The 10,183-nt window shown below is 39.3% G+C and overlaps 1 protein-coding gene across 1 annotated transcript; it reads left to right on the top strand.

Moving 5' to 3' along the window:
* The first annotated feature begins 6,634 nt into the window (after positions 1–6,634).
* Positions 6,635–9,093, top strand: higd1a (HIG1 hypoxia inducible domain family, member 1A). Its single transcript, XM_086272845.1, has 4 exons — positions 6,635–6,797; positions 7,291–7,365; positions 7,507–7,641; positions 7,776–9,093. Exons 2-4 carry the CDS (start codon positions 7,296–7,298, stop codon positions 7,850–7,852), a joined length of 282 nt encoding a protein of 93 aa, XP_086128971.1. The 5' UTR covers positions 6,635–6,797; positions 7,291–7,295; the 3' UTR covers positions 7,853–9,093.
* The last annotated feature ends 1,090 nt before the right edge of the window (positions 9,094–10,183 follow it).

Genomic DNA, 10,183 nt, shown 5'->3' with positions numbered 1-10,183 from the left:
CTGTAAAGCACTTTGAATCACCTTGTTGTTGAATTGTGCTATACAAATAAACTTGCCTTGCCTTGCCTTGCCTTGCCTTGCCTTATGCTCATAAGTGTTGAATTGTATGGAAATAAAAGAATTGTTGATTGAGCATTTATACACCGAGTATTGTCCTTCCTTAAGCCCAAAGATTAAAAGAATTGGGAGATTTCAACAACGCGTTTTACAGATTTTCCTGGAGATTATACATGTTCTAGTTTCATGGTTGCGATAACTAGAAAGAAAAAAGAAAAAAAAAAGATCACTTCGGCCTGCATTTGAAAGCTCGCATGCATTGTGGGACTGACCCTGAAACCCATTACCGATCATAAATGATTAGAGATTTGTCTTTGAACGTTAAACTCTATTAATTTAATTGCACGCTGATCTACTGAATTCAGTGGGAATGTTTCGCCATCTAGTGGACTTTTGTTTTAATGGCGAACAACAAAAAGAATCAGCATAATTGAATGCTTAACTGTTTTTCAGCTTGCCATTTATTTTATTTTATTTTATTTATTTATTTTTTTAAAAAGAAAACAGCACAGGTGTTAATCTAAACATCAACACAAGTGACAATGTGGCTTAGAAGCAGGGTATGCTGCTATATCAACTGTATAATGTAGCATATATGAACTGTATATGAACTACATTAATTGTCTGCCATTAAACACAACTGTGCACATTTCTGTGTTACACTGTTTAACCGAAATAAATTTTATTAAAATAATCAAAAGAATAGAATATTATAGGGATGCTTAGCCTAATATGTGCAAATTTATGTGTACTTTGATAGTTTGCATATCACAAAGATATAAAAGTGATATAAGTGAATGATATCAGTTTCCCAGAGGTGCAGATAGTTACAGATTAAATCTCAGCCACCGTCCCCAAATGGCTGAGGATAGCCTTAACAACACAAAACCTTTAAGTCTGGCAACCATCTGTTTTTTAAGGTCAATATAGAATCCTGATAGCTCAGCAGGGCAGTTTCTCAATACCAGATGAAAATCGGTTGAATGTATGTAAATTCCAATTCTTACATATGGTGAATTTTGGATGGAAATTTTAAATTCATTCATTAATCCTGGGGATGGCCATTGATAAAGCCCTTTTCAGAAGAAATTCCCAATTCGCTAAACTCTCAAAATTTGCAAAAAAAAAAAGAAAAGAAAAGAAAGAATTAATACTGAGCTTCCCTTGCAGTTTTCCACTTCATTATTAGGAAATATCGATTTTCAGCTGAGACACCCTGATGAATGCATATTTGGTGCTCTGATATGTGTGTAAAAAAGCACTCATGTGATATTGGTTGCAAAGGAGGAATAGTTGATATACTGGCCACAGGAAGTTAAATATGGGGCTGCCAAGCAGAAAGAAAAGAAATAGACCACAGAGAGATTCATGGATGTAGTGATAAAGGACATGGAGAGGGTTGGTGTGACAGAAGAGGGTAAGATCAAGGCAGATGATCCACGGTGGCCAACCCCAAAGGGATCACTAAAAGAAAAAGAAGAAGAAGAGAATTCTAAAAGTAGTTAGAGGTTTGTACCTTTGGGATTTCAAATCCATAAATAGGTCTTCCTCTGCACTATGCCATGAACTTAGTTTTGCCTAGCTTGTTTCCTACTTCCCTGCTGCTCTTATGTTCTGGACTGTCTCATCTTTGCAGGGCCTGAAGCTTGGGTTTTGTCTGCTCTATGGATCAGATATGTAGCCTCCGTGCTGCTCACCAGGCTACCCATTTCTAACCACTGGGAGGATTTCTTGATGTCACCCACTTCAGCTATTGAGTCTCACAGAGGTGGAGATATTCATTCGTTACAGGATCTGATAAGAAACCCTTAAGTTAAATTTTGCACAGGGTCCCCTTGTGGTTAAGAACGGCCTTAGCAACACGAGAAATTTAGTTCTGGCATTTGTCTCATTTATTAGAGCTAATATAAACAATTATGTCACCCACTTCCACTACGTCCCAGTGATATATCCCAGAGACTTGGTTTTCCACTATATTTTTTTATTCCTTCCCATCATCATCTGTCATCCCTCTGATGAACTCCTTATTTCATCCCCCATTGTGGATCCCACCCTTGCTAAACCTTACCCTATCTCTTTTTTATTGCAACAATGTATAGTCTTAGGGTGCTGGACTTTGCATTATGTCTTCATATCTGTTTTATCTATGTCCTCCTGTGGCTGGTAGGCCATATATGTAAGGCTGACTAAGCTCACTTCAGGAGATGTTTGTATCTAGCTGACATCCTCAGTATCTCCATCGTGATTTTCACTGACTTGTGGTCTAGGAACTTGTAGCCATCTACTGTAGGAAGGCTTTCTGACAATCACCAGAGTTACTATATCTTTAGGACATCCTGATATCCTTGCAGTAGATCCTGGTGAGGTCGATTTGTGATTTGATGTCTTGTTTCCTCTTTGTGTAAAGCTTGGTGTCTGCTTCTAAATCTGTATCTGTATCGAGTCTTTGCAATGAGCTGGATCACGGGGTTCAGGTCTGTGCTAAACAGCATCAGTGACTTGTCCTGGTCACTGATAAGAGTTATAGTATAATAGTATATTAGTCATTAGTTCTTAAAATAAATCTTTTTTGAAATCATGAGAATCTTATGGGTTGTATAGCACAAAGGACTTCAGAGGGTATTAGACTAAAGCTCTAAAAGGAAATGGGAATGAATATGAACCATGTTTATTTAATTGTGCTGTCATAAGGTTGTCTGGAAGGCCGATTGCTGCTCTCCCACTTTTGTATCTCTACTTTAATCTCCTGTGTACACTCTGTTCTGGCATATAATTGGTGGTAACTGGACCATAATTGCATGAAGGAAATACCACAGGCTCATTAGGACTTGAAAGATTCTTTTGATGTTCATTCTCAAGAAAGCTGAACACAGCGCAGAAGCTTTTGGAGAGGCACGGCCAACTACTATTGTTAAGAAACAAACAATTTATTCCTCTGCTTCAGATAACGGGCTTGTTTGGGGTGTAATTTACAAAAAGTAAAGTGCAGTGAAATCTTTTACATCAGGAATATAGGCAACTATTTTTTGATACAACAACAAACCAATCATAGTATATAAATTGAGTTGATGATATTAAATTCATCATAATAAGTAATTTTCTAATCAAATACTGTGATTTATTCTGGCACAGTGAAGCCTCCACAGTTCTCGTTCTCAGTGTATTGTTATTAGATGGAGAGGTTGGATTCACAGAGTTCTTTTTCTTTCCTTTTTTTTTGTTCCAGCAGCATCATGGAACAGCATATGCAGCACGTTGCAGGCGTTGCACGTGACTTGAGGCCACAGTTACGTCATCCCCGAGATTAACACGAGAAGCAAAAGGATTCCCTTACACCTACTTCCGCGACCGGTTAAATAGAGATTAGTTCACACCATACAGCTCTCTCGCTTCGTTAAAACTGCAACCCAATAACACACATTAGAAAACAACAGGCAGAGAGCTATTTTGCATCATGTGTCCCCATTTTTACTTTTTATTCAAAGGCGTTTTACCGATCTCACGTTGCATTTAGGACACCTCGGAAACAAAACGTTTCCTTACAGCAATTCAGTGAATTAGTGTCAGGCGTGGCTCTTTTGTAGCCCCACCTCCTCACATGACCAGGAGAACAAATCGAGTGGGAGGGGTCATCATGATGTCTATCATTGGCTATCCGATTGTTAAGTGATGACGTGACGAATCCTACTTCCGGGCCTAAAGTAGTCTGCGTTTAATATGACTTTTGTGTTGTTAACATGTTTAATGTTATGTATTTTCTTCTATTTAATCTCAAAAAGCTCCCAAAACAGTCAGTGATCACTGTTGACCTCCCTCTGCTTTTATTACCACTAATCATTTATTTAAGCTCAGTTTTTAAAACCTTACGATACAGCCCAGCCCATGCAGCATATATGAATGACTAACTATCTCAGTTGTTCTCCTGGCTGAAGTTTGGTCCTTTTACAGCATCCTGCCATGCGATTACATTTGTTCCTGACCACCGAGAACACTCACGTTAACTTTTATCGAGTGGAAAAAAAGTTTGCTTGTTTATATTATGCTAACATAGCTGTGTCGCTAGCGGTCACGTAGCACATCATTATATACCAGCTAGCCAAACTTCAGTAACCCTACAAACGTCACTGCTGTTTAGTTTTCTGTCTTCATTTATGTTGGAAGTGATAGCAGAGCTGTACGTTTTCATTTGTTTCCAAAACCCCGCAGTCAGGACATGCTATATTGTATTTAGATAGAAGCTAGCGAGCTAACTATCTGCTAACTTCTAACTCCGTTAAATGTCATAAATTCCGTTTTCATGGATGCCTGGATGTTAAACTCAATTGTTACACCTGGTAGAGCAGAATGCTGATCATTTTATTAAAGATGAAAGACTTTAGACAGTTTTTCAACTCTCAGTAATGCCATAGTGATCGTTTGATATATGGACCTGCAGCGGAGTTTAGGTCCAGACACGGCTAGTGACGTCAGACTGAACAACCGGATTGAATTTACTACTCTATGTAATGTTTATACATCTCTCTCTCTCTCTCTCTCTCTCTCTTTAAACTTTTAGTTCTTGCCGTTCTGTTAGCCAAGCCACCAGAGTGCACCAGTTGTCCTTGTCTTTATACAGTCATGGAGCCTCTTATTCAGAATTCATTTAAGCATTTTCTTTGTAATCTCATCAAGATTTTCGATCTTTTACATTACTAACATCCCCCCCCCCCCCCCCAACAAAAAAACAACAATAACATCAAAATATTTAATTATTATTAAATAGTGATAAAGGGTGGCATGGTGGTTCACAGCAGGTTCACTTCTGTGTGGCGCTTACATGTTCTTCCAGTATCGAATGACTTATCATTTCAGTTTAAACTGTAACATACTTATCCTGTATTTCAGTGTACTTAGCATTGTCCAAAAAGAAACTTGATGTACGAAGGTGTGCAAGTGTATGCGATTGTTCAAAAAGGTTCTTGAAATTCTTTAACACTTCTTTTGCCATATAATAAAATATCTCCAGGATTAAAGGGTCTGGCCCACTTATGTCCCACACCATGTAAAATGAGTTTGACATCCCTCAAACACAGAGGAGCTCCCTGACTCGTCCGCCAGACTTCTGTTTGCTGATTTCTCATCAGTGTTCAACACTCTGCAGCCTCATATCCTGGCCACTAAACTTTCCTCCTGATTTCACCTGGATGATCAGCTAATCCTGTGGATATTGGACTTTTTGATCAACAGGACTCAGAAAGTTCGGGTCAACAACTCTCTTTCCGGTCTCCGTTCCACCTCCACTGGCTCCCCCCAGGGCTGTGTGCTCTCCCCCCTGCTCTTCATCCTCTACACCAATGACTGCAGATCCACACAGCCCAACTTTCACCTGGTGAAATATGCTGATGACAAGGTTCTCCTGTCACTGCTGTCAGGCCCCTCACAACACCATGGGCCCACTCTTCAGGAGTTTGTAGTGGTGTGACAGCTCCAAACTTGAACTGAATGTGAGCAAAACCAAAGAGATGGTGGTGACCTTCTCCAGTCCTATAGGCAGAGGGAGCTGGCTGCTTCAGTCCCCACCACCATCCATGGGAAGCCAGTGGAGGTAGTTGAGGAGTACAAATACCTGGGAACCATCTTTGACAACCTCCTGATATTCTCTGCCAACATAGAAGAGATTTTCAGAAGGTGCCACCAATGGCTATACCTCCTTGGGAAACTCAACTCCTTTGGAGTCAGCACACCCATCATGATGACTTTTTACTATGCCTTCCTGGAAAGCATTATGACCTTTTCCATCACCTGGTGGATCCACTCCCTCAGCCTTCAGAAGAAGAACAGACTGCAGCACACTGCATCAGTCTGCTCTAAAATCATTGGCCTGCCTGTCAGAACTCTGGTACAGGTTTTCAGCCAGGCAGCCTAAATCATCAATGACCCCTCTCACATTCTTCACCCCGCATTTCAATGGCTCCCCTCTGGGCGACGCCTCCGCTGCATTTCCTGCAGGAGAGGAGGAGAGCAACCTTTGTCCACAAAGCCACCCTGCTTTTTAACTCCAGCCAATAAGACCATTTTCCACACCCATAAACATAAACTACTCTACACTCTTTTTATACTGCCAACACTTTACTCACTTACAGTTATTTATTCAGCTTTCAGTCACTTTAATTTTAAATCTGTGTCATTTTAAAACTGTATATATACTGTATATTCTGTGTATTTATTATCTCACTACTATTGCCTGTTTATGACCTGTCCTTATCTTCAACGTCATGCTGCTCTATTGTGTCTTAATTGCCCCTTGGGGATAAATAGTCTTTCTGATTCTGATCCCTGACCAACAGCAATGACAGTATAGTAAACTGAAACAAAACCAGAGCACATTAACACATACAGAGAGTGCTCCAGCATATCCTTTGTAGACACACATTACTCTAGGTCACACTGGGTCGTGTTCCACATGTTGTGAAAATGCTAACAGGACCTCATCCACTTTCTCCGCCTTCTTGAGCTTGTAGGTCCAAGGCTTTCGAAGATGTTGCCTGTATTTACTACATTCTGTTTGAACGTAAACACAGCACAGCGGTTGCTGACGTTAGGCATGCATACGAGGGAACTGTTAAGTAGCACGCAGAATGTATCACGTAGATGCCGGCTTATTACTTCCTCCATAACTACAGGCTGCTGCTCGGAGGAGACGTAGATCTCCGCGGATAATTCTTTCACTGGTGCTTCCAGCTAACGACACCTTAAAGCAGGTAAGAGGGAGCCCTCTTCAGTTCGGTGGAAGTGTCTTTACGTGCTTTTTAAAGTGTAGCTCATCTTAACTCTAGAGTTGTTGCTTTTCCACATTTTTCTCCCGCACCACACGGAAAGGCCTCGCAGCTGAATAAAAATTCTTCCCTTTCAAAATATCTAATATTTAAATATAATACTACTTAAAAGTGTCGCGTCATATCAGGCACAGTTGTTTAATGTTAGGTCTGTGAAAGATGGGTCTAGTCCGTGCCCTTCATCTGTCACCTCTGAAGTTTTCATGTCCTGTTAATAGCGACTCTCGGACCTCTTTCGTGGGAACGACTTTTAAAGCCTGATTTTGGAGATTTTTTTTGTGTGAGGCACAGCCTGATACTTCCTGACATGTTTCTCTATGCGTTTTATTGGTTTCTATCAGCACTGAATTAGCTTGCATGCTGTACTGCTACACGGCCAACAAGCGTTTGAACTCAGTCGACCTCGTTCTTGTTTCAGGCGAGATGTCTTCTTATGAGGAGAGTGAGTCCAAATTCTGGCGAAAGGCAAAGGAGAATCCATTTGTCCCAGTCGGTGAGTACATATTATGACAAGGACAAATAAAATATGTGCTCAGAAAAGTTTAAGTTTTTGGGTTTATTGAGTGAGTTTTCAGAGGATTTGGGGGATATGTTGCTGTCTTATTTTTGTTTTAGTGACTTTTGCTTTTTGCAGGGATGGCTGGATTTGTTGCTATTGTTGGCTACAGGCTGATGAAAATGAAAAGTCGTGGCGATACAAAAATGTCGGTGCACCTGATTCACATGCGTGTAGCTGCCCAAGGCTTTGTGGTGGGAGCAATGACTGTTGGTGGGTCATCTTTCAGTTCTTACTGCCAAACTGCAACCAGTTCTTTATTTGTGATTTGTGGTTTGAACCTGAAATCATAATACTATAAACACGAGTCATTTTACATGCTTCTTATGTTTTGTTGTTGTTTTCAGGTGTCCTGTTCTCCATGTACAGAGATTACTTTGCAAAGCCTATTGAACAAGAACAGAAAGCAACCCAACCCAAGTGAACATGGCCTCTTGGACTCATATTTTATGTCCCTTAGTATTGCCTCATATTAAGGTGTGCACAAGATTTGTTTCACAGATGTCCTGACTTTTTTTATGCACATGTCTGCTGTAAATAGCTGAAACTATTTGATGACACTGTGCATAGTAGGAGTTGTATTGATCCCATCAGATTTTTCTTGGTGTTATTATCCCTGATAGTTTGGGGGCATTACTGAAAGTTCATCTGCTCTTGCTGTGAGTGAAATATCTACAAAATAACAAAATGAAAATGTATAAACTTTGCTGAACATGTGTGTTACTAAGTTGGGCCTGGATTAAAAATTAACCACCAAATGCTACATATTTATTTTTTGTCTCGTATCAGCTAACCATCCCTGTTCATTTCCTGTACTAATACTGGGATGTTTGCCAGATTAAAATTGATTGCACCTGAGCTCATATATTTCTAAATGAGCATCTCAGTGCATTTTGGGTATTTAAAGCCGTTCACAGCACTTGGCTGTCAGATGGAGCAGAGCCCTAAAGTAAAAAATAATGATAGTGATAAAATAACTGATACTGGTGGTGTTGAGCTATCTTATCCTATAGAAAAAAATCTATATAGCCATTATGTTGAAACTGTGGAGAAAAAGGCTTTAATTCTGTAGCTTTTATGCAGTTTCATTGTAATGGTGAAATTCTTTTATTTATTTTTTCACTTCAATTTAGCACTGGCTTCCGTGGAACAGCTATACACTGTGTAGCAGCCTTGTGTTTAATTAGTTGCCTTGTGAAGTTATTCTCTAAGCTAAGTTGTACACAAGTACAGGATGTCATTTTAGAGTTGTTGTTTTTTTTAAGTGTTAAAGAAAAAAGTTTTTTTTTGTGTATGGATTTTGGTACCTTGATGTGTTTTGACTGTTAAATGTTGTCTTTGTGCCATTATATTGTTATTGATCACCCATCTTCTGGGTTGTGTAGTACACCTACAGCAGCTAAAACCCTTACAGTTAACAGGAAAGGCTCACAACACTGTAAACTAATGAACTCAGCAGCATGAAAGGACAGACTCTACAGTGATCATAAAGTTCTCCCCAAGTTTGAACCACAATATAACATTGCAGCTTTTTGTTGTTAGGGTCTTTTTTTTTTTTTTTTTTTTTTTTGAGCTTCTCACTGACAACACAGTTTCTAACAGGTCAGGTAATCTTCTAACCCTTTCTAATTCTACCAAATAAAGCTTCTGTGATTTGCTCAGTCATATGCTGTTTCTATTCACTTTCTTATCAGGGAATGCCTGGCATCATTTTAAGCTGGGAAAAATGCTTTGTCACTGTGACTTTGGAAAGTGTGTAAACAGGCATTTCCTTGATATTCTACCTGACGCGTGCCATGTATCGTGTTACATCCTGTACCGAAAAGAGCACACCTATCAATGGCATGCGTAAACATGCATAGATCCTGCTGTTATCTTCATTTAGTTGTCTTGCACAAAATTATGCAAAAACAGCATCAGTAAGAAAGGTGGTAGAGTGGTGACCTCAAACAGACTCCACATCTGAATGTATGTGAAGTGACACATAGTTAGGGTCCCGTGGCACGGGTGACTGCATAAGGTCCAGGGGCCCAAATCAGCCTGGCTCCAATCTGGACAAAGCTATCCAGTGGGATACTAGAAAATGCCAAGGAGTGCATATATTTTGAACTACAGAAGTTTTAATGCTTTGCCTATTCTTACAGATCCCCACCACCTAGTGTGATCCGTAACATACCAAAGTACAATAAAAAAATTTGTGAGTTCATAAAAAGTTTATATAATAAATTTATAATTACAACAATTTATGTAATTTAATTAAAATGAACTCTCTTTTTCATTTTTTTCAATGATTTTAATTTTGTTATTTGTGCTACTTTGATATTATATATATATACTTTGTAGTAGCCACCAAAATGTTGTTTAACCTGTTTTGTGCTTTAATTGATGCCTTGTTAAGCTATTCCGAATATGTCATTTCTGGTCTTGAAGTCAGAGTCTTTCAACTCTGTTAACTGATACACTATTATATTATTTGTATTCATTTTTCCTCTAAACGGGGAATTAATTGCATCATTTTGAGGTATGAAAATGCTTTGTCACTGTGACTATGGGGCTGCTGTGAAAATAGGCATTTCCAAGACATCGTATAAAGTCTACGTGACATCTGCCGAGTATCATCTTACATCCAGTACTGACAGTGTTGGGAAGGTTACTTTTAAAATGTATTCCACTACAGATTAGAGAATAAATGCCCCAAAATGTATTTTGTAATGTATTCCGTTACGTTACTCAATGAGAGAAACGTATTCTGAAT

Source organism: Aulonocara sp. 'chitande type north' Nkhata Bay, linkage group LG18, assembly GCF_057382095.1.
Source record: "Aulonocara sp. 'chitande type north' Nkhata Bay isolate Kocher_YH1m ecotype deep benthic linkage group LG18, A_spYH_male_GT1.1, whole genome shotgun sequence".
Taxonomy (NCBI): Eukaryota; Metazoa; Chordata; class Actinopteri; order Cichliformes; family Cichlidae; genus Aulonocara; species Aulonocara sp. 'chitande type north' Nkhata Bay.
The sequence above is the reverse complement of the archived record's forward strand: the minus strand, read 5'-3'. Positions and strand labels throughout refer to the sequence as shown.